Raw genomic sequence first — 24,669 nt, 5'->3', positions numbered from 1 at the left:
GGGGTGCGCAGGCTGCCCTCGGCGGGCGCTGGTCTCAGGGCTGTGCTCTGGCAACTTGGGGCGCAGAGGGAGAGGGAAAAAAATCCGTCGTCTGTCTGCCTGACCGCGGTAGCGATCGTCTTCTAGTGTTACTAGAAGGAGAGCACAAAGAGAGCGGATTTTTGTTTATCTGGCGAAGCGCATCAGGAAATTCCCAGCAAATAAATACTGTGAACTCTCTGAAGGAGGAGCTTAGCTGTGGAGTGAAAGCAGAGAATTTTCTAGTCTTGACACGGTCCTTTTGTGTGTGTACATATATATGCATTTGTGCATTTCTGATGCCTTTTTTGTCTCTGTGTCACCAGCTTCTCCGTTCTCAGCTTCAGGGAAATACTTGCTGCATCTGTTGAAGTACACCAGGCTGGGGTTTTTTTTCTTGTCACTGACAGTAGGTTAAACAGCTAAGTAGAGAAAGAATGTATACCAGCATTTGGGTATTATAATAATACATGAAACCAGCCACATTGTCTAAGTTTATTTTGGAGAAAGAAAACTTCGTTAGCACTTAACACCACTCTTCCTGCAAGGCAGGTCAGTGTATGAATCTTACAGAAACATATACTCATTATATAAAATTAAGTACAGACAGCATTCCTCCTGTGTTTCTTTCTTTTGTGGAAATAGTAAATTTGGAACTGACTTTTACACATATCATTGTTTGAAACAGAAACAGGAGGGGAAAACATTGCTTTAAAGAAACCTGAAGATGAGTGCCCACACGCAAACTGTGGAGAAAGGACAGAACACGACACTGCTGTGCCAGGAAAGCTATGTTTGCAGTGGGACAGATGAAGCAATCTTTGAGTGTGATGAGTGCAGGAGCCTGCAGTGCCAGCGTTGTGAAGAAGAGCTGCATCAGCCAGAAAGGTTGCGGAACCATGAACGGACCCGTATAAGACCCGGCCACGTCCCGTACTGTGACTCCTGCAAAGGTGCCAATGGGAACATAATGCATGCCAGTATGACAGGCTCAAGGCAGATAGCAGCAGTCAGGTGCCAGGTGTGCAAAATCAACCTCTGTGTGGAGTGTCAGAAGAGAACACATGCCGGGGGGAACAGAAGGAAGCACCCTGTCACCGTGTACCATGCTGGCAAAGCCCAAGAACAGGAAGAGGAGGAGGGGATGGATGAGGAGACCAAGAGAAGGAAGATGACAGAGAAAGTTGTGAGTTTCCTCTTGGTGGATGAAACTGAGGAGATTCAGGTAAGAACTGTTGTAGTTTGTTGTGAACAGGCAAGATGCTTTAGGTTTTTTTTTGGTCTAACAGGCTACTGTGGTGTATGGTTAATACTTGAAGTGTAATTGGCGGCAATAGTAATAAAACAATGGCCAGGTAAAGTACAAGTGCCACTGAGCATCTTGGGCTAAAAAGACACAGTGCCTGCGAGTGGCCTTGCTCATGAGTTCCTCAAAAGGTCAAGTTCATTAAAACCTTATGTGTGGCAAGAGCCTCCTCTAAGAGGCTTCGTAAGCAAAGCTGGTGAAAGAATTGACTCTATACTGAGACACACACAACTAAGATAAGTGGTTAAGCTATATTGCTTGTCACAAATATTATTACATGTTACCCTTTTGTTGAAAGAGGGGAAAGTTGCCATTGGGGTAGGTCTGCTGATAAAAATGGTAGGAACTAGTTGACTAGGAGCAGCTTCCCAGGAAGCACTATTTTAGAAAGTCTAGCATTCAATATATGCAGTTATAGACCTCTCCTGTTAGCTCTTATATTTGGGAAGCATTTTAGAAGGCAAAATGTATGAAAGCCACAGAGCAGATTAATTACACAACTAAAAATTGAACTTTGTTTTCTGACTTTCAGTTTGCATCCCTATGTTAAACCTCATTCAGGAGCCACTGAAAGAAAATGTATAGTCGCCTGGAGATTCAGTATCAGGTTGCTCTAATTTAACATACTCATGCTACCATCGTTAAAAAGAATTGTGGTTATATTCCTACTCTTGATAGTTATTTGTATCCATCATAGTAACAGTTGATGTGCCTGTCAGGCATCACAAGGAAACCTGACTTAACTATCTCATATCTATTCTATACTATAGAAGTGTGTGTACATACATATATATGTATGTACACAGTAGTTATACAATAATACAGAATAGTTGCCAGATACTTGGATCATATTTTTGTCAATTCAGGTGTACCAATGACTAAACTGTCATGGCTTTTGAAAGGGAAAGGGAGGAAAGGATGGCAGTCCTTATGGTGCACTGACATAGAACACACAGTATGCAGGACAGCAGTGACTGTAAACTGAGTGCTTGAGTTTCAGGTCTGTAGCAATCTCAAGTTTGTATGCCTCCAAGCCCTAAGCACACACTTATTTCCTTGTAATGTGTGACAGATGCAACTATTACTTTAAGATACAGACTTTTCAATAATCCTCCTCTGGCTACTAGAGCAAGCTCTGAAGTGCCTTGGAACAGGGCTGTCCTGCAAAGCTGCTCACAAACTGTGTCTGTGTGTGCTTGTACTGGTTTAAGTTATATTTATACTCATGATTCTGTAAGCCTTATTGAGGTAGACCTTTGGCTGCCTCCTGCAAGCAAGTGCAATTGCTATTTAAATGTCATGGGCAATAAAGCCAACTTCCTTATTGGGATAGCAGTGGTCCTTTATCAGATCATAGCAATTTGGTGAGAACAGGATTAGGTTGAAAAAGCTCTCCAAAAATGATCTTATTTCACTATCAAGATGTTGAATCAGCTCTTCCATCTGGAGTGATCCTCTCTTCCTCACAGCTGAATACGTGTGTGACATCTCACAGCCAGTATCAAAGCAGTTTGAGAGATTTCAATTAAATTATTTTCTGACAGCTGGAATTTAAAGAGTACTTGCTGTTATAGTGATAATTCTGCTAGTGAGCATAAGGACCTTTGTTTAGAAAGGCCTGTCAGATGCCACAGAAAATGTCTTCAGAGCTAAGTAGTAATCTTTTGCTCTTGGGAATAAGAGGAGGAGAAACCAATTTAGCTATAGAAAGTGATCATCAGTCTCTTATTTTGTGTTTGTCATTACCTGGGGAGAAATCATTAAAATGTTCTTTATTTAAACCAATTTTTTGTCCAAAAATGCCAAAATATTAGTAACTTGAAATATGGAGGTTCAGAGTTTGAGAGTGTGTGGCTTTTTAAGCTTGAGCAGATAGAATAAGAATTTAACAGAATTATGTAGTTCAGGTGTCTTTAACTGTTATTGACCTTTGGAACTTGAAAATTGTTGCATTGGTTGGGAAATAAGAGAGGAAACTGCTGATTTGCTATCAGTGGTAGATTCTGCCTTAGCAATGTTAAAAGCTACACGATTACAGATGGTAAAAGCTACATCACCCTTACACCACCACCCCCCCTTCCAAATTAGATAGAACTAGTTAACGCTGCTGGAGCAGCAGATGATGGATTGAGATAGTCAGTCATGTATATTTGTTTACAAACATCTAACTTGAACACAGGGCTAAAAGATTTGTTTTTTAGTTTCCTTTGGAACCTGGAGTTGTTAAGCTCAAGTGGTTATGTTTCATCTAGCTGTTCCTGTTGGCTTCTTGGAGGTGGTAGCTCTAAAACTGAAGAATATTTATAGTGTGTAAGCAAATGACTGATCTAGTTCTAGATCCAGAAGCAATGTGGATTAATCCATAAGGAGCTGTGCCTGAGCAAATTGGTTCAGGGGAGAAGTGGAAATTCTCAGTTTGGGCTCAGCACTACACAGATACAGCTATGATAATTCTGACATCTGCATAATTGTCTTTGTGCGATGTTGCACAGATGTGCTGGCCTGCTCAAAGCTTTTTGTGCTTTGCAGGCATAGCATAAGCTCCAAAAGCTGAGGACTTCTTGTGCTTATTCAAATCCATATAGACAGAAAAAGTTTCATTTTAAACCACTGCTTGTTTTTAGAAAACTAATGGTAGCTAAAGTTTGTATCTGTGAAATACAAGCTTCTCTGTGATGTTTATCATAAGAGCACTGTATCTGAGCACCTGAAAAAGAGGTTGGCCATCTCATGTTAAAAAAAAATGTTGTTAAAGGCTAACTCCAAGTTTGTACTGCAAGTCTGTGGAAGAACAGGGAGGGAGCTTGTTCCTCATGTAGCCCAGCCCCAGCTATCTCACACCACATAGCACAATGCCTTGCAACTCTTGTGAGTTAGTCCCCAGGCATCCTGACCTACATGATGAATTTTTTCTTCCTTCTTCCAGGACTTGTTGTTCCTCATAAGACCTCTCTGACTTTTATTAGAAAACAAAACTTGATGTTTTATAAACTGGCATCACCTGCAGTTTAGACCCCGTTCCAGGCTGTCTTTCTCAAGCTCAGTTATGCAGTTTCTCTTTACACAGTGTTAAACTTTTGGCCTTATCTATTGCATATCTAAAGCTGAGGCTTCAATCAAATTGTTCTTGATAACTGCTACATCTGATTGTTAATTGGTCCTGACATAGTCTATCTTCCTCGCTCATCTGAGAATGATATTGTGGGGATTACTTCCTCAGTCAATTGCTTTGGTCATGTCTGTCTTTACATCTCCCACTTATGCTGCTCTCTTTACGTCTTCCCACATCTCCTCTTTGCCTTGTTAGACTCAAACTTCTTCTTCTTTTATTATATGTGTATGTCCCTCAACTGAATCTCCTGATCTGCTCTGCCAAGATGTCAGCTTTCCTTTCTTATCTCTAACTTCCTGGATTCTCAAACAAGCATCATTGTGTTGTCGCTAGTGCTGCCCCTTGCACACAGGAGGCACTTTCCTTAAGAAGTCAGTTGATTAATTGGGTTTTTTAAACTGGTATTTGTGTATCTATTAAGAAAAACAGAGTGACATACAGCAATAAAAACATGACTCAGGTTGTGATACTTGTTTCAAATCCTGGGGCTCTCTTACTGTCCCATGAACTTTTCCACTCACCTGGATCTCTGTTTGTTGCTTGTACTTGTATTTATGCAGTTTCTGGAACAGTTTCCATTTTTGCTTTGTCTTTATGCAACACACTTGCAAAAGAGCTCTTTACCATAGAGCAGAGCTGTACGTCGGTTGTACAATAAACTTTTATTTACTACTGCTTTTGAGGCAGGGCTGAATGCTTAACAATGCATAACAACATTTTTATCTTGGGGAGCAGATGTTGGGAGCTCTTACCACAAGATCAGAACTTGGTTGTAGTGTCACTAATGGCTTCTATGATAGCACTTTGTCCAAAGCCCTAATTGAGGACTCAGCACATATGCTTAATAGAAGTAGAAAAAGTCTTTAATTGACCCCAGAAGATAGAGGATATGCTTGGTTATTAATAATCTGCCTTAGAGCTTGCTCATCTTTGACCAGAAACTAGCTCTGTCACAAGAAATTACCCAATCTGTGAATTGCAAACAAAAATAAAAGACACTGACTTTGTAGTCTGACTTACTAAGGAGTCTAGAAGAAAAGAAAAGTTTTCCTCTATCTAGTCACAAAAATAATTTCCCCAGCTGTGTAATTTTATGAGGGAAAAAGAGCATACATTTATTGCTATGTCTTCCCTGAGACACCCATATGAGTTCCCTTTCTTCAGTTTGCAGGGTCTTTTTGTTGTGCCAATAGATATCTCAACTTCCTAAATAAAGCCCCATTCCTTGAGGTTTTTTCTATTCCTTCTAGCAGGTCTAGACACCTAAAGGAGTAAGGGCTCCCCCTCAGCAAATATAAGCAGCAGCTACGTAATGTTTTGCAGTCAGTTAAGATAAGGCAAAAGGATCCATAGCCCTTATTTAAATGCAGACCATTTTGTACAATCATCAAATAACCTGTCACTAACAGCATAATAGTCCATGTGTCCTCCTCTGTCCCCTCCTGTTAAAAAGTTACACATACATAGTGATGACTCTGCACAGTTGCTAGCTGCCTTGCTTTTCTCACTCCTGCTGTAAACCTGATGGAAGTACTGTGATTCTTCCTTATTATCTACTGATTTCAGCCTGGATAAAGTCTAGGGAATTTAGAGAGAGTGGAGTCTCTAGGAATACTTTTTCTTGTCAAGTATTCTTTGTCCATTAATGGGAGCTAATGTATGTGTTTTTTTATGAAAGAAGGTCATGATCTCTTAAGTCTGACTTGCATTTGTCTAGCAAATAGTGCTAGTTCCTGTGACACTTGCTTCATTTGCTGTTGGGGGAATGTGTTTTTGATGGGGTATTTTTTTGTGCTTTTTACAGTCAGCTATAAATTTCTGGGAAATTTAGTCCATATCCTATAAAATAGGGAGTCACAGCTAGTATATTTGCCATGGATATAAAGGAGGAAGAAAAGATATTGAAGGATCTGAATTATTAGGCTGGTGTGATCTGTTGGATCAGGATATGTAATTTCTGTCCCTTGATACTGTTGATGTGCTATAGATGAGTTTTCCTCCTCTTTGTGCTTTAGAGAAGTTTCCTTGCCGAAGTATTTTGGGGAGTTTACTGTCCCACACTCTAGGAATTTTTCTCTTATTACTTTGTAATTTTTCAGTATTACTCCTATCTCAGTCTGTTATCAGTTCACCTAAATTTAAGTGTGCTGTTTTTCTGTCTTTGGAATAAAGTAGTAGAGAAACTACTCAGCAATTGCTGGTTAAGAGTATTCCTTTTTCCACTGGACATATACCAGTATTTGGAAGACTATTTTTAGAAGGTAGGAGAGAGAGCCATCCATTTAACAAACACAGCTCCTTTGACAGTCTCAGGCTAACTCTTAGCTAATTTTTGACATAGCCACTTTAAAATAGTGCTTTTCCCTGGAACCAGTGTTGTACCTTCTTCATGATGCAGTACTCTTGGGCATTAATTAATGTCAAATACTTTGCTTCTTTCCTGTCTCTTTTGTCTGCTATATGAGTGCTGATGTGGAAGGAAGAGTCAGTAGTCAGTTGTCCCTGACTTAGGTGAGAGAGCCTGCAAGCCACTCTGGAATTACCCACACTTTTCATTCAACAAGTTCCTGAACTTAGTTCAGTTTCTGAGCTAAATAGTCTTGAGGGGGAAAATTGGGTGTTTTAGTGTTTCCCCTGCTGTACCCCTCTTTGCACTTTTCCAATTAATCCTTTTGTGCTCTTGGATGCTGCCAGTAGGAATGGGATGTGAGTGCTTTGGGGTACTTCAAGAAAGTAAAATCAGCTTGCTGACTTGTAGCCCTTCTGTCCTTTCCATTGCTTTCACTTTCTCTTTTCTGCAGTGATCACTGGGAGGCAGCTGTCACTGCAGTACACATTCTGGCTTTTTTACCTGGCTTGTTAATGCTTTGCTGTAGGATCACATAAAGGCAGGAGATTGAGTCCTTTGGCCTGCCTGGTTCAAACACCCTGAAATTGGGAAAATAACCAGACTAACTGTTTTCTAGGAAGAATGCAACTGTTATACAAGTTTGTAAATGCCCCTCTTAACAAGGGCAGTGGTGTAAATTGTGTTCACACAGGTAATTGAGTTATTCTTAGGAGTATTTAGGAAAACAGCATGAACTCGCTCGTTGACTTGATGTCGCCTGGGCAAGTCTCTTCACGTGGATGTGGTCTCTGCTGCTAGAACTGTGACTTTGGAGAGGTAATTGGTAGCTCTGTGGCCAAATTAACATCTACAGGAACTTGAAAGATACTTAGTATACTAAACCATGATTTCTGCATCATTGTTTTGTGTTCTCTTTTAGGGTTAGATGATACTATTATGTTAGTGTTATTTTTGCAGCGGTTGCATTCACCTCAAAGTCTTTATTAGTCTTCAGTCCTTGAAAAAGTACTTTTTCAGCAAGCAAACAGTTTAGTGGATTTTGTAGTGTTTTTTTCTGCTTTCAGAAGTTTGATATAACTTAGCTGTCGTCTACTAGGTTAACTTACCTGGTAATAGCAATATTTCAGTCAATATTGCCTCTTGGGTTAGGGAGGAGTCCGTTCAAACTGGGTTACCTCCAATCTTCTTGATTTTTTTTCCACCACTGTCTTTAAAACATTTGAAATAGGATCTTTTTGGGTAGGGTTGTTAAGCAGGACTTAACTCTTCTGTCTTTGCCTCTCTCAGAGTTCTATTATAAGGGACATGGGCCTCACACATGGGCAGCCTCTGCCCTTCATTGCAGGCACCTGTAAGTCCTGTTGAAACTCGTGCTATTAAGCTCCATACAAACCCATGAAGATATTGAACCTGAATTCCTATGCCAGCACTGTGGGAAGGAACAGGATAATTTTGGTCTGAAAAATATATTCAATTCAGGGACAGCATTGTCCTTGGATATGTGCTGTGGCTGATAACAATTCTCAACAGAACCCATAGGTTGTACTGCAGTAAAGACAAATAAACAGGGAAAAAACCTTCAGGTTAGGAAACACCTCTAATACAAATGCTTTCATCTGCTTGAGCCAGACCTACACCCATATGGGGAATAAGATCGAAGTGTGAGAATCTTAACCTTAGATCCCTGTAGCATGTCTGTCCCCTGCGGTCAGGTCCTTCAGTTTGGGCTTGAGGCTCTGTAGGACTCCAGGCCTGAAAATACTGATGTCCACTTGGCTGAAGGCTAGGAGATCACTGGGGACAGTTGTGATTAATGTGTTTAAGTGTTCACTGGATCAGTGATTAATAAGTGATAAGTGATTAATAACTTACTCTTGAATACCAGATTGAAACTACTGGTATGGCATACACGATTCTATAAACTAATCTGTTGACACAGCCCTTTGCAGAAACTTTCTCAGGCTACTGTAAAACGTTTACTTAGTAAAAAGTAACTCTTTGACCAGTAGAATTAAGGAAGTCTAATTTCTGGGATGTCTTCTTCCCATTATCCAGTGCTTGTCCACATTTTCTGCCTTTTGAGTAAGAAGCAGTATGTGTGCTGTCATGGCCCAGCCAGCATGCTTACTGGCTAGCATGTGTGGGCATGACTGCTCCTCTTACTACTGTATCTTGGAGGTGGCAGGGGGTAAACATGAGACATGCTCTTTCCTCAGTAAGGTTATTGGAGTCTTTGTTTTCTGTTGTCCCTTTTCATCAAACTTTTAGGAAATTTGTCTTTTAGAGGCACTTATTTATGTATCAAATTGGAGTAATTAAATTATGAATTTTAAGTTATAGGTGGAAGACTTGAGTAATGGCATAAATTATATTTTCCATGGAAAGTCATACAGAAGAAAAGGTATAGGGGGCAACCTAAGGTAGAAAACTAGAGATGCTTGGACTTAAAAATCAGATTTGATTCTTCTTGAGCACCTGCTTATGGTGAAAATCTTTTGTTTGGAAGACTCTGAAAATCAGAGGAATTAATGAGCTCCTGAGGTCGCTTTCAACCAAATTAGCCTCAGATCTTTGAGGAAACAGAATTTGAATTACTGTGGTTTACGGACTATCTCACAGCTCTGTTGATGTTGTGGGTTTCATAGCAGAAAGTTTCTCTTCCTCAGAGGGAACCATCTTTTTTGTCACCTGATAACAAGAGACACTTGTGGATATCAACAAAAATTTCTTCTGGGGCAAAAGTAGGGAATTTCCAGTTGCATTTTTAATAGCCTGTTGCGCTTGAGTTGCTGGGTTAAGCCAGTTACACTTCTTTGCGTTTGTGCACTGCCTTTTCAGGAATGATTGTGAGGTGCCCTGCAGAGATGTGAATTTTGGTGGTGGCACTTTACTGTGATGGAACTTATTCTTCTCAGGTTAGTCTTACTGGCTGTAGTTAAAGGAAGAAATCCACTTTGTAGATTTCTCTCTTATTTTCAATGTACATTGAAATTGTGATTTAATGTTCTTTTTAGAAGATAATCTCTTAAGAGCTATAACAAAAGTATAAATGAGTTTCAGGTACTAGAAATGGAAAAATCAAGAAGGGGCTGAAGAGATATGACTCATGTCTTGGTTTAGACATACAGTTTTCATCCTTTATTTACTTTGGTGTGCAACATAAGGAAGGTTTTGTATTTACCCTCTGCTGTGAACCTCAGAGATGTGGAGCTCTTGGGCAAGACAGAAGTGGACACACTTATGGAAACGTGAGCCCTTTGCATGTGCAATGCAAGGTGGTACCATACCAATTTGTTTTAGAGATGAGAAGCAAAACAAAGTGGGGATTACTGCTTTGACACTACACCCACTCTGACTTCAAATGTCTTAAAGGAACTTGCTCAAGGGAAGTAAATTGGACTACTGATATGGGGGTTGTTGTGGATGGTTCTTTGAGAGTATCATTCCTGTACTCAGCGTTGGTTAAAGTCAACTAGTGCACAAGAGTAAGGAGCAGCCAGTGATGTGCAAGCGCATTCAACTTCAAAGGGAAGGGCTTCTTTTGGTCATTTTGGCTTGGTTTTGGTTTTGTTACTTCTCCTCCCACATGGAATTTATTGTAAGGATGTTGCAGGATCCAAAATTATGACTAGGTTCTAAAAGGGAGGATAGTCTACTGGTTCTCTACCAACCATGAGTGTCTAAATGCAACCACTGCTCAAGAAGTTCTTGGTCATCTGACTTCTGAGCACTAGTAAAGTGTGCTAGGAAACATTTACTCATTTAATGTCTTAAGTTATTCCTCATTCATTACCAAGTCCTGTGAGACATAAACATTGGACTAGCTAGACTTTGGTGCATTCTTGTGCTCCTGGGTAACTTGTTTGTTTGAATCACTCCTGAGTTCTCTCCTGAAAGGAGGTCTGCAAAGAGCCTAGAAGGGGATAACTCAGAAGGGCATAACTTTGGGTGTGTGATTGATATTCAGTGTAACTTTGAGTTCACTCCTGTCTCTTAACAGTGGGAATATATCTCAGAGTTACCCTTATTCCTGTGTTCCCTCCTGTCCTTTGTGTCTCCTGACATTACTGACTCAGGCCATTCAACAAACTCTCCCAAACTGCTATCAAAGTAATAACTAGTGCTGGCTGAAAGATCTTAGCCATTAGCTATCCTGCCAATACTTAAGCAGTTGTTTGAAAACTGATATTTTGTTGTGTTGTCCAGGGAGTACATAACTATTGACTCTGGCAAAAAGGACCTGTCACCTTTTTGGTGAGAAGTTTGGTTTAAAACCAAAACATTTTTGAAGAATACATTATCATATTCCTTTTTGCTTATGTACACGTAACATTTTTATATTGTCAAATATACGAATGTTTTTAGGAGCTATTCCATGAACCAAGAACTTCCTTTCTTCCACAGAGACATCTTAAGAGACACTAAGCAAAACTGCATCCATCATCTAAGCTACCTTCCTGATGATAAGCTAATAATCACAGCTACCAAGACAGCAGAGCCTTTCTTGTGCATCTGTAATTTCAGTGTATCTTTATGTTCCCTCACAGACACCAGGAAAGATTCTCTTGAGAGCATTTTGATGTCTCTTGTTTCCTGTTTTCTTCTACACTGTGAGGCTGCCTTGAATAGTTTGAGTCTGTGAGAAGCTACTGCAAGCCCACAGCCCACAGGTTTTCTTTTGAATGCTGTTCCCAACCACAATCTGGCACACTGGCTATTTTTTATGGTTTTGGCACACTGGCTGATTTGTATTTTCCTTCAAAGTCTTGGTGATGTTGATAGGTGTGACCAAAGCAAATGGGGCTGATTGAGCCTTAAACTAATTTGCTAATGTACAAATAAGCTTGTTCAAAGAAACCATTTATTACCTCATTGCCTCTGTGGTTCATAGACTGTGAGATCTTCCAACTGTACTCACAGGATGAAAATAGCTAAGAGCTTCCAGAAGTTAAGTGGCAGGTGAGAGGGGATGGAAGCGCTGCTCTTTCCAGTTGATGGGGATTCCTTGAAGAGGGAATTGAGATGAAGAAAATGAATTTAATCTTTCTCAAAATGTGTGTTTTGATTATTTGTCATATTCTTCCCTGTCATATAATATATGGACAAAACCTGTTGGAAGACAAAAAAATAAGAGCTAAACAAATGAATGAAGCATGAAACCTCTGAAAGCCAAGGACCTATTCTACAACAAGATAAGGACAGGCTCTTGTACAGAGCCCTAGCCCATTTCACTGCTCATTTATCTGCTCCTGTTGTTCCAGTATCTGAACAGAAAATGCCCCGTTCTTTAGCCTAGACAGCACAGTGCTTGACACTTAAGCTATGTAAAGTCAAAGGGAAGTTACCTGCACTTCTTTTTGGTTTTGTATGTGTGTTGTTTTTTTTTTTAATTAGAGTACGATACAGTAAATTATGAAAGGGATCATTGAGGTAGTTGTGGCACTTCTGTGAGAGCCAGTTTGACCTATTTCAAGCACCTGACTGCAGTGTACAGTTTTGCTGCTTCTTCTCTGCTCCCACTTTCCAGCTGAAGGATTGATCAGCTGCAGAGCAGTGGGAATAGGACAGTCTGTGCCTGAGAACCCCTGACTGTGGATAGGTGCAGCACAAGTGCATGGCAGAGATTTTTGTACCTATGTACAATTTACAAAACTGCATTTTAGTATTTTGCTTTGTACTTCTTGGTGCTTCAGAAACTTATGATGAAATCTGAAGAGGAGGTAATCACTCTTTTTAATCTTATGGATTCTGACACCAGCTGTGTTTTCAGTGTTGTCTATTCCAATTACATAGTTATAATATTTTTCTCTTTTTGTTTTGTAAGGTGAGGAATGAGGAAGACTTTATTAAGAAACTGGACTGCAGTCCTGACCAGCACCTAAAGGTGGTGTCCATCTTTGGGAACACGGGGGATGGCAAGTCTCACACCCTTAACCACACTTTCTTCTATGGCCGGGAAGTCTTCAAGACATCCCCTGCGCAGGAGTCTTGCACAGTTGGAGTCTGGGCAGCCTATGACCCTGTCCGCAGAGTGGTGGTCATTGATACAGAGGGCCTGCTGGGGGCCACTGTCAACCTGAGCCAGAGAACACGGCTGCTGCTGAAGGTCCTGGCCATCTCTGACCTTGTAATCTACCGTACTCGTGCTGACAGGCTCCACAATGACCTCTTCAAATTCCTTGGTGATGCCTCGGAGGCTTATTTAAAACACTTCACCAAGGAGCTAAAAGCTACCACAGCCCGCTGTGGCCTAGATGTTCCTCTGTCAACTTTGGGTCCAGGTGTCATCATCTTTCACGAGACTGTATACACCAAGCTACTGGGCTCTGGTGAGTAGGCAATTCCAATTACAACATGCTAAACACTGTCTGTAAACTATCAGGTTGCATTGAATATTCAGCACTCTTTACTACCATGTAGAAATGTGATTTGGGTTTTGTTCTCACTGGTTTCAGTCTGAGAACCAGGCTGTGGAACTAGAAGAGTATTCCCTCTTCCAAATCAGCTAGAATAATCCTCTTGGCCAGCTGAACATCAGCACTAAATAGTAATGAGTTCTGCCAGCCACAGGAGGGGTCATCATACAAGTTCACGAGTGTGGGTGATATGACAGATGAAGGTGAAAACTGATGTGGTGAGTTGACCCAGGCTGGATGCCGGGCACCCACCGAAGCTGCTCTATCACTCCCCTCCACAAGTGGACAGGAGAGAGAAAATATAATGAAAAGTTAATCAGTTGAGATAAGGTCTGGGAGAGATCACTCACAAATACCATCATGGGGAAAACTGACTTGACTTGGCGATATTAATTGAATTTATTACTGACAAAATCAGAGTAGGGTAATGAGAAATAAAATAAATCTTAAAACCAGCTTTCCCTCATCCCTCCCTCCTTCCCAGCTCTACCTCCTCCCCTGCCAGCCATACAGGAAGACAGGGAATGGAATTATGGCCAGTTCATCACACATTGCTCCTGCTGCTGCTCAGGGAGAGGAGTCCTTCTGCTGCTCCATGTGGGATCCCTCCCATGGGAGACAGTTCTCCATGAACTTCTCTAACATGAGTCTATCCCACGGGCAGCAGCGGCTGAGGCTCAGTCCCGCTGTTTGTGAACATCTAGGAGCTGTCTCTTGTGTAATAAACACCTCAGCAGTCCTGGCTGACCCACATTCTCATTTTGGCTTTTCTAAACAGTGAGGTTTTAAACTAATAGAAGAACTTGACATTCTTTCTGGTTATTATTGGAGTAACTTCTTAATAACTTTTAACTTACCTATAAGGCAGATCCTTCCCTTATGTACCAATTTGCTGATTAGCAATTCAGTCTTTCAGTTGTTGACATTTGCTGTTTCATCAGTTCAGCATTTAGTGACCCATGAGGACACTTTGCACCTGTATGCAAAGTCAGGGTCACAAAAAATTTTTTTTATGGTCACTTATGATCACAGTAGGAATAAGAAAGAAGCCTCTTGGCATATATGGATATGCAGAAAGCTGTAACCATCTGTCTCAATGGATAATTGAAGTAAGTGTGTTTATGTAGTTTTAGGACAGGGAAGATGGGGCCTGCCTTATTCTGAAATGTACAGTAGGTACTTGGAAGCAAGCAGGAGAATGTGGTTGGCTCTGTGGATTCTGACCTGATGTGGCCCATTCTGAAGTGCTTTGCCATGTACAAGTTGTTGATGAAGGCTTGGTCTTCCTTGCTACAGGTTGGCATGGAGAAGAGGCAGCCCATGTAAGGTTCATGTCCTCCACTTATCAGGTGCTAGGAATAGCTATACCAAGTTGTGGTCTGGTGAGAAGAACTTACAAATGTGCTGACATTGTGTTTCCTTGTATTATGTCTTAACTTGCTCCTTAATCTGGATATCTGTGTTTCAAAATCTAGATGTGTCTGGCTTTACCTGAGAAACTTGGTCTTAGAATTTAAAGCTGTGTATCAGAAAACAAAGACTGCTGTTGGAAAGTTTCTTTTCCTTGTTTTAAAATATAATGATAACTGCATTCCAGATGTATTAGAAGATTTAATTAAGAAAACTAGGTCTATATTGCATATGAAAGTACTATGCAGTTGAAGTATTGCTTTAAACTATCAGTTGTATATGAACTTGCTGATACTCTTATATATAGATCATCCTTCTGAGGTTCCTGAGAAGCTCATTCAGGATCGGTTTCGGAAGCTAAGCTGCTTTCCTGAGGCTTTCAGCTCAATTCACTACAAGGGAACAAGGACATACAATCCTCCAACAGATTTCTCTGGGCTTAGGCGAGCTGTGGAGCAGCAGCTGGAGAACAATACTACTCGGTCACCTAGACAGCCTGGGGTTATCTACAAAGCACTAAAAGTAAGTGAAGAAGAGTTTGTCACAGTGTTTATTTGTACCACTGTTGCTGTTAACTCAGCTGTGGCTCAGAAAGGCAGAGCACCTGAAACAGTGATGCAGACTTGCATTGCAAGTCTTCCATGAGAATGATAATTCTCCCTCAGCCAGGGAGGCTGAGTATTTTTTTCTTTTTTACTTCAAAACAAACACTTCAGTAAAGACCATGGAAGAAAAATTAAAGAGCCAAGATTATGAGCAAGATCATAAATCAGAGCTGGGAAGAAAAAAGTAACTGATGCTGTGAGTGACAAGCACTTAATGACAGTGATTGACAAAGAGAGACCTTCAAAGGTGTTTTTTTAAATAAAATTCCTAAAGTTGGCCTCAGCACAAGAGGAGGAAATGCAGGAGACTTGGGGAGAGTTAATAGCTGGCAAAACCTAGCACTGAGTAGCATAACCCAAGGTCTAGGAGGCAAAAAGGAGTTGTGCTGGTAGCTAGGGAACAGAATGGGATCAAGCCAAATGATGTATTACTTTAGAGCAAGTGATTTTCTTAGACAGTTCACTTTGCTAGGATATCAGAGGGATTTTTGGGTCTTTAAATTTACAGTCTTTCCTACAAGTTTCCACATACCACTGCCTGATTAACATCATATTTTCTTTGGCCTGAAGAGCAGAGTTGTCACTGGGGAGGGGCAGGCAGAGCCAGGGCATATCTGCAGAAGGAGGTAGTGTTAGCAGTCTTTTCTGGTGTTAGTTACAGCTGTTGGAACAGATAATTCTGGCTGCTCTGCATTAGTGGTAGCTGAAGCACAGAGGGAAGTGTCAGGGTGGCATGTATTCAGTTCTTTGCATTTGGGAGCAGACAGGCAGCAAGGGGAAAAACAGTTGGAATCATTAACTTTAGTTTAACTTCTAGGACATTATTGCATTAATCAAGTAGCCTGGTTTCAGATATAGCTACTGGTGTACTTAAATTAATGACTAATAAAGTGTTTGCTGTGTTCAAATCACTACTGACTACAAATTAACTTCCTTTGCTTCACTTGCTGAGGACACAAGACTTTCTAGAGATTTCTGTCCACTTCCTCTAACTTTTGAGTTCATTCAAAAGTATCAGTATCAGTCAAGCTTAAAAGAGAATGTAAAGCAAATTTCCTTGAAATTATGTTAAATAAAATGTTTAAATAGAGTACTTATCTGAGGGAAGCTGTGGTGAGAGAGGTACACACACAAGTCTGCGTGTATGTGCAGTCAACCCTTGTTAGACAGCAAAGATACACCCACTCCACCTACCTCAGCCCTGTGAGGGGAGGGGGAGGAAGAGAAAGGCAGGCAGTCGCTATATAAACCTCAGCTGTAGGAAGAGTTTCAGCTAGATCTTGTGCCTTCAGAGATATCCATCAAGATAATCTGTAACCATTTGCTTTGTTCCAGTGCTTTTTTTTTTCCCCCTAAACATAACACCTGAAAGAACCAAAAAAGTTATGTGTGCCAAGACTAAGGACTCATTTAATCTGAGAATGGGTGTTCCTAGGAAAGGGTACAAATTCCTTTGTCTCAGTTTTGCCACTTCACCAGAGAAGAGCAGTTGTTCAAGTGGCTGGAGGAAAGCTCAGGGCAGCGCTTTCTGAGCCAAGAGGCGAGAAATGTGTTCTCATGAGCTATGAGAAATCATCCTATGAGTTTCTTTTCAGAGGTTTCCAGAATGCAAAGTCCATTTAGCAAGAACCCTGCTATTTTGAGCATGGATTGGATGCAGAGAGGTGGATGCAATTTTCTACCACCTATTTCTACTACAAAATTCAAACTAGGAACAGGAGGAGAGGAGAGCAGAGAAAAAGAGTATCTTACAAATATTCAAGTCACTTCCATACAAGTGCAAGATTGCATTCTTGGTTCGTTTCCAATCCTTGTTTTGTTTTCCAGGCTAGTAAGACACATTTGTTAGCTGTGTACTCTCTCTGCCTCCCCTTCCAGCAGAAGAATCCATGCTTTTTCTTGCAAAAGGTCTTCATTGCCCTTAGTCTCTTTCCAGTTCATTCTTTTTTTGTTTGACAGGCTCTAAGTGACCGGTTCAGTGGGGAGATCCCTGATGACCAGATGGCTCACAGCTCTTTCTTTCCAGATGAATATTTCACATGCTCCTCTGTGTGCCTCAGCTGTGGGTAAGTTGATGAGAAATGCTTCTTCATCCTCTTAAAGGATAGTGCTGCCCCCAACCTGCAGCCACAGAATGTAAAGTTTCTGTGACATCTTGACATCTGACATCATCTGTCCTCAGCTAGTACTTCCAGGCAAAATTAGTTTTAAATTCAACTCTTATGTGAACTGGTCAGCCACTATTGCCACATCCCAGCTGGATGCATGGTTTTTGCCCACTCTATTTTTGTGTATGACTACAAACCTGTGCTGCCCATAACTTTTCCCAAATGCAAGCAGGGCAGGAAGAAAGGAGTTTCTAAAGAAATCCCCTGAAATTTCTTATGATGTTTTTTTCCTGACATTTTTATTGCCCAAACAGTATGAACAATCCTAAAGCATACATCATGGAGTGGGGCTGTATTCAGTGACTAGGTCTAAGTGGAGTTCCATGTTTGATTAGATCTTGGCTTGTAGCTCTCTGGAAAGAGCCCCAAGATTGAGCCTGGAAGGGCAGTAGATGGCAGTCAGTGCTATGAGTCTGGGAGCTGTATAGCAGCATGATGTTGTGGCTGGTTATGCTTCTTTTCTGATGCTGAGCATTTTCTGCAGTGAATTGTTGTGTGGTGCTGCTTTGTATGGGAAACAGTTGCTATACCTCCTTCTGAAGAGCCTACCTTTCAATAATAAATTATGTCATTGCTGTATGTACAATTCTGAAGATGGTTGGAGGGCACAACATCTATAAAAATGCAAGATAGCAGTAAAAATGAAATCTTGGTAACATCTATCCTGTGTCTAAGAGCAACAACTCATGGATTGCTCTTACATCTCAGGTGTGGCTGTAAGAAGAGCATGAACCATGCAAAGGAAGGAGTCCCTCATGAATCCAAAAGTCGATGCAGATATTCTCACCAGTATGATAACAGAGTCTACACTTGCAAGGTGAGATACAAGGACAAGGTCTGAAGAATGAAAAAATAAAGGATGACCAAATATATGAGGAATATCACAGGCATGTGCCTGTTTTCTTCCTTTTTTTATTTTTAATGTCAGAGGTGCTTAGAGCCTTGACAAGAAAAATTGATCCTTATTTAACTTGTATCTTTGCTTGGAGAGTTCATGAGCTCTCTTCTATGTGTCATTTTCTAGCTAAATTTTGAAGCTAGCTGCTCTTAACCTGGGTGATGTTGACCTTTTATATATTTGACATGGTTAGTCTTATTTGCTTATGCCCAGTGCTTGGTATTAGCCAATTTTTCTGAAGGATCTGTGCAGGATACAGGAAAATTTTTGGCTACTATCATGGTCATTATTGATGTAGAAATACTTCCCTGATGTTATTATTGATAGTGGGTTTGGTTTTGCTTTGCTTTTAAATGAGTTCTGATGAGTGCTCCTTTGCTGTGGACCTCTGTATACTTTACGTGGCCAAACAGCAGCCAGATGTAGATTTGAATTCCCAACGATGTAGTTCTAATTGAACCTTTATGTTGTAGGCCTGTTATGAACGAGGGATGGAGGTCAGCGTGGTGCCAAAAACCTCTGCTTCCACGGATTCCCCATGGCTGGGCCTTGCCAAGTATGCCTGGTCAGGGTGAGTGCTGCAGCTGGGATCTCTCTGTGCTCTCTGTGCTGCCTGGTGCACGGGACTTGCCAGAGAGGTGACCTGTCCTCCTCCTGTGCAGGTACGTGATCGAGTGCCCCAACTGCGGGGTGGTGTATCGCAGCCGGCAGTACTGGTTTGGCAACCAAGACCCTGTGAACACTGTAGTGAGGACAGAAATTGAGCACGTCTGGCCAGGGGTAAGTCTGGTTGCTAGATAGTCTGTGTATGTGTGCAGCCATGCACATGCTAACTTGGTTCTTCTGGATGTTGATGGAGAAAATAGATTGCCTTTCATTAAGCCGGTCCCTGCTGTTCAAAAGAGACTTTGCAAGGGCTTTCAGACATCTTTTGGCTATCTTGAAATGGTTAAGTTGCCAACCTACTTCTGTCTTTCAAAGCAGGGCTGGTGAATCTTTTACTCCTGCTTGCCCTCCAGTTTATCAGGAGTAATGGGTTGCAGAGCCATCTGAATCTAATAAGAAAGGTTTCCCTGTTTTTCTTCTCAAATCAATATCTGTTTCATTCCAGACTGATGGATTTCTGAAAGACAACAACAATGCAGCCCAGCGTTTGTTGGATGGCATGAATTTCATGGCACAATCAGTATCTGAACTTAGCCTGGGACCCACAAAAGCTGTGACCTCCTGGTTGACAGACCAGATTGCCCCAGCTTACTGGAGACCCAACTCTCAGATTCTGGTAAATAGCAGCTGCTAGAGAGAAAGGCTTTGCCTAGCTAAAACCCCTTTTCCTTACTCTTTAAGTAAGAAAGTGCTTTGCAGATTCTAAATGCTTCTTTGTTTTACTGCAGCAATCCCTACTCCTACAACTTTCATAATACTGAAGTGCTCTCTCCTCTTCCCATTCTTGACTTAGCCAGAGAAATTATGAACAGAGACTTGGCCCAGCCTTGATCAAGAGATGGTTTCTCCCTGCTCTTTGTGAGCTACTATCCCAACAATATTACAGAAAATCCTGGCTTGCATGAACTTGTTCTTCAAAGAAAATAATCAACATCTTAAATCTGGCCACTGCAGTTGATAGTACTATCTTTATAGATTAAACTCTAGTTTCATACCAGATGCGAAAAGCTGACCCAAACAGTTCAACTGGGAAAGGATTCCCTGTGTCTTGCTGGAAGCAGATTCTTCTTCAATGAAAACTGCCTTCTGAATTCTTACCCCACACAAAGGTCAAATATCCATCATTCAGCCCTGTATGATATGACTGTATTTATTTGTGATTGTGAACAAAGGGATCATTGTAATACATTGGCTTAACCAATATACACCTACTGTTCTAAATCACTTCGCTGCGGTAAAGTTAGGGGGCTGATAACACTCAAGTCTTGTGTCTGACTGTATTTTTCACAATTTCAGTCTGAAACTTGCCATCCTGGGCCTCTGCTCTCTTTTTTTTTACTCAGGAAGATCAAACTAACAGTTCTTCCTTCTGTGTTGTTATGATTAGAGTTGTAAGAAGTGCAACACACCTTTCAAAGATAATGACACAAAGCATCACTGCCGGGCCTGTGGAGAGGGCTTCTGTGATGGCTGTTCTTCCAAGACCCGTCCAGTGCCTGAGCGAGGCTGGGGACCAGCGCCAGTGCGCGTGTGTGACAACTGCTATGACAACAGGGGCCTCCAGTTAGGTAATCTTGAGTTGATTGTGACAGAACTATCCCTGAGCACTAGCCTGAAGTCTTTGTCCCTAATTTCTGGATCACAACCATTTTCAGTGGGTGTAGACAGTGTTGTTCACACTGGGTTTCCAAACAGTTTTTGGTAAGGAAGCTGAAGAGCTCAATGCCTTTGGGAAGAAAGATGACCCTACCAGACACCTGAACTGCTGACAAAGTTATTTTGTAATTCTTTAGAAATTTCAGTATCTTTACTTTTAGTAAGATAGTACTTTATCTTTACTTTTAGTATCTTTACTTTGTTTTCCTAGCAACTGCTAATGGTCTGGTGCTAACATTAGAGCAGGGGTCCTTATGTTACAGCAGACTGTATATTTTGTCCATTATTGCTAAAATGAACACTCTATAATCCAAGATTGTGGATGGGGAACATAAAGGCTGAGGAGAGATTACAACCTGCCTTTTGGGTTTGCTGCTGGTTTTGTTAATGTAAATTAACTGAAACTTGGCCAAAAGGGTGGTGGACTTAGGTGTTGAGCCCTTCACTCTTGTGTCATGCAGATGTGGCTGAACTGCCTTCAGATGAGGAAGGGGGTACGCTTATTGCCAGGAAGGTGGGGGAAGCTGTGCAAAACACGCTTGGAGCGGTGGTGACAGCCATGGACATTCCCTTAGGTGAGTTCTCTTCTGTTCTGATGGGTTTTTTTTTTTTCTAAAGGTGTTTTTGTTTTCAAAGAGCAAAACTTGTTATTAAACTTCAAGAGTTTGTGTGACAGGCTGGCACCTCTGCTATGATACCATTGTTGGTTGAGAGTTCTACAGCCCTCTGGACCTCTTCTGCTTGATGTTTCCTCTTGGTTTTCAGCATGTTGTTTCTGCAGATCACACTTTCTCTTTTCACCCTATTATGCAAAATTGTGCACCAAGCTGTGAGTAATTCATGCTGCCCTGATGGATTCACTGCAGTGACCTGCCATTTGAAGTTCCCTAAAGATTGGCCAATTAGAAAGCATTTTATCAGGTTTGGTTTTCTTTCAGAGATGCTGAGTGCCTTTTAAGTGTGATCATGGATACTGCTGGTACTTCTTGGTACTTACTTTTGAGGGGAGGGCTGAGAATTTGAAGCTGTCCAGGTTGGTAAGGATGAGGAAGTAATTAGTAGTCTGATCTTTCATGGTGAGCTTAGTGCAGGGAACCTCTACTGCTCTTTCTTGTGTTGGGTGGCAGTTTAGGTTGGTCAGCAAACATTTCACATTTGAATCTTCTGTTGTGGCATCTGACTTCCTACTCATTGCACAGATCATTGTTCAGCTGCTTTGCCTACACTTTTGTGGGTGTTTGCTCTCTGACTTAATGAAGGGCAGAATAAATCCCTTTCTCAGTTCAGACACTATATGCATTTCTGAATATTTGGTTTGGTGACTTGGGGTTTTTTTGGCCACAGCTGAAACTGAAGGTAGGGAAAAGCAAGTGTCTTAACCTCTGGAAGAGTCTGAGTAAGGCAAGATGCCACTATTGAAAGAGACACAGTTTACTCTTTGAAGAGAGGCAGAATGTGGGAGAATGGTAGAATACTCTAAATGGCTGCTCATTGCATTGCAGGATTCTGTCAGTAGGTCACATCCCCCTTAATGGCAGTGGTATGACTTGCAGTGTGTGACTGCCTCCACTGGAGTCACTCGATATGCTCATGTTCATGGATTGTTTTGTTCTCCCTCTTTCTCATCCCTCACCTCACTTCCTCCCTAGGTCTAGTAAAAGATGCTGCCCGACCTGCATACTGGGTACCAGATCATGAAATCCTGCACTGCCACAATTGCCGGAAGGAATTCAGTATCAAACTCTCCAAGCACCACTGTCGGGCCTGTGGCCAAGGATTCTGTGATGAGTGCTCACACGACCGCAGGGCGGTTCCCTCTCGTGGATGGGATCACCCCGTCCGAGTTTGCTTTAACTGCAATAAAAAGCCTGGTGACCTTTAACCCAGGCTGCTCTCCAGATCTTTGCAATTCCTTATGTTCTCAGGGTTACAAATGAAAATATCTGGTCTCCCTTTCACCTTCTAACCTGTTGCAGCCAGAGTGCATGTTTCCAGTTTCTGGCCTCCTCTCGTGTTATATCCATCTTGGAACACTGGGAATGAGCTTACATTCAGCCTCTAGGTTTTAATTTCAAATTAACTGGGAAAGGGAGGGAGCTCCCTTGTAAATGAGCAACCCAAAATCCAGTCTATTTTATTCCAATTTAAAAAAAACCCCAAATATATATATATATATATATCAATTATGTATAATTTAGTATATTAAGAATATGGTTGAAAATGAAGCTTTGAGTATTCCTAGTTCAAATGATGGGTGGTGGTGTTCCTTACTGTAATGGATCAGAATTATGGCCTTCTAATTCTTCTTTTGGAATGTCTTGCTGATCGTGATGTCCTGTGAGGAAGGTTTGGACTCTGTGCTGCCAGGAATCTCCAGTGTTGCTATATGAATTACACCTGGTAGTTCAGCCAGCTCTGCATCTAGAGGTGCTGCCCTTCTGGCCATGGAAGATTAAACCCAGATTTATTAACAAGTTTGAACTGTGATATGAGCAATGGTCTTGCAGTGCAAGAGGTATCAAGTTAACGCAGACTCCCTGGCAGAGACCGGTAGAGCTCTGAAAGGTAAAGCAGATCTTATGGCAGGAGGCAAAGCATTCTAATCTTGCCATTTCAACTTCAATACCAGATCAAAGGATAGCAGGATTTTTCTCTCCCTGACAATGTTTTCATGTACTCAGGTTTTCTTCAAGATTCTCCGCAAGTTCATTGCAGTTAAAAGTTTTGTCCGGAGCAGAAGAAGAGAGCAAGTTTTGTAGGCAATTCTGAGATACAAAGTTTGAGTCGTTTGGGTTGTGATGACTTTCCTTTTCCCCCACTTTTTAAGTGATCCTATAGTCTCTGAAGCCTCTGTGTTCTCAGATATGGTTGCATACAAACTGCACAGATTTGACTTACTTTCTTCTAATAATATGAACTTACAAATCAGCCTGGAAAATGGGAACCTTTCTTCTTTGCTCCTAGCAACTGGCACTCACTGGACTTCATCTTTTTATGAAAGGACTGCAATGAATTCACTGATTTTATTATGAAAAGCACCAATTAACCTAACTTATACTGTCATGTACTGTGGATTTGTGGTTCCACTTATAAGAAGTATGAGACCATTGTGGATTAAACTGCCTAAAATTCTCCCTTCTTGGCTTACATAGACAAAAATTCTTTTACCACATGAAAGTTGCCTCCTCTTGGAGTGGCTGGAGTTTAATGCAGTGTCCTGCAACTGTGGTGTTTTTTCCCCAGCTTATTAAATGTGCTCTTGTGTGATGAGGTGCCCAACACCCTGTTTTAAGACTGTATTATTAAATTAACTGCTATAAAGAACTTTATCTTCTGAACAAGTGTACTGACTTTCCTTGCAAGAAGCGGTTCTCACTTTGTCTCTGAAAGACCATGCTCACAAAGTGTTTGTCCCTTCACAACTACATCCAGCCTACACAAGGAAGTAGACTTAGAAGATGTACCAGGACACCTTCAGTACTGGCCAAGTTTACTGCGGACTGTCTTATGTTTTTGTAAGCAAAAGTCTGCCATAAACTTACTGTTGTCCAAGTAAGGGTATGAGTAGGTAGAAATCCTCTCTTTAAAGACATTCTGTACATCTAGCATAATTCTGTGCTTCAAAGTATTCTTTATTTTTTTAATGGATGAACAATGTGTTCTTGGTTTGTAGGCTGTGCCCTGTGTGCTGTTTATGCATGTAGCTTACTACCATGTTAATGCACAAAGTGAAAGCAGCCATGACATTCCTTGTATAAAATCTTTGGCATCTGTTTCAACAACTTGTCTGATTTTTTTTTCCTTGTCAAAGCAAGAACTACTACTCAATCAAAAGGAAAATGTTGTATAAACATTTTTAATATATATATGGTCTTAGTAACTTAGCAACCTGTCAGTATCAGAGTCAACTCTTCTTGATAGATTAAGGACCTGAATCTTCTATGATGTTTCTCTATAAAACAAAGTCTTATGTGGTGCTTGAACTGCAGCAGGCTTGGTGTAACTCTTCCTGGAGAATGCTGAGAGGTGTATTTGGGATCTTTGTTTTCCAAAATGAAAAAAAA

The 24,669-nt window shown here is 41.1% G+C and overlaps 1 protein-coding gene across 2 annotated transcripts in view; it reads left to right on the top strand.

The window, feature by feature from the left end:
• ZFYVE1 (zinc finger FYVE-type containing 1) overlaps positions 1–24,669 on the top strand; it is a 28,549-nt gene extending 3,880 nt beyond the window's left edge. Inside the window, exons 1-12 of one of the 2 annotated variants that reach the window (XM_031064987.1) lie at positions 71–570; positions 707–1,243; positions 12,611–13,115; positions 14,920–15,134; positions 17,177–17,283; positions 18,094–18,202; positions 18,757–18,854; positions 18,946–19,063; positions 19,395–19,565; positions 20,337–20,517; positions 21,067–21,180; positions 22,255–24,669. In XM_031064987.1, coding sequence (XP_030920847.1) covers positions 746–1,243; positions 12,611–13,115; positions 14,920–15,134; positions 17,177–17,283; positions 18,094–18,202; positions 18,757–18,854; positions 18,946–19,063; positions 19,395–19,565; positions 20,337–20,517; positions 21,067–21,180; positions 22,255–22,487 — 2,349 coding nt within the window. In that variant the 5' untranslated portion in view covers positions 71–570; positions 707–745 and the 3' untranslated portion in view covers positions 22,488–24,669. Of the gene's footprint in view, positions 1–70; positions 571–706; positions 1,244–12,610; positions 13,116–14,919; positions 15,135–17,176; positions 17,284–18,093; positions 18,203–18,756; positions 18,855–18,945; positions 19,064–19,394; positions 19,566–20,336; positions 20,518–21,066; positions 21,181–22,254 lie in introns of those variants that run through there. The other variant, XM_031064982.1, reaches the window with a different exon arrangement.

This window comes from Geospiza fortis, unplaced genomic scaffold (assembly GCF_000277835.1).
Source record: "Geospiza fortis unplaced genomic scaffold, GeoFor_1.0 scaffold54, whole genome shotgun sequence".
Lineage (NCBI taxonomy): Eukaryota > Metazoa > Chordata > Aves > Passeriformes > Thraupidae > Geospiza > Geospiza fortis.
The sequence above is the reverse complement of the archived record's forward strand: the minus strand, read 5'-3'. Positions and strand labels throughout refer to the sequence as shown.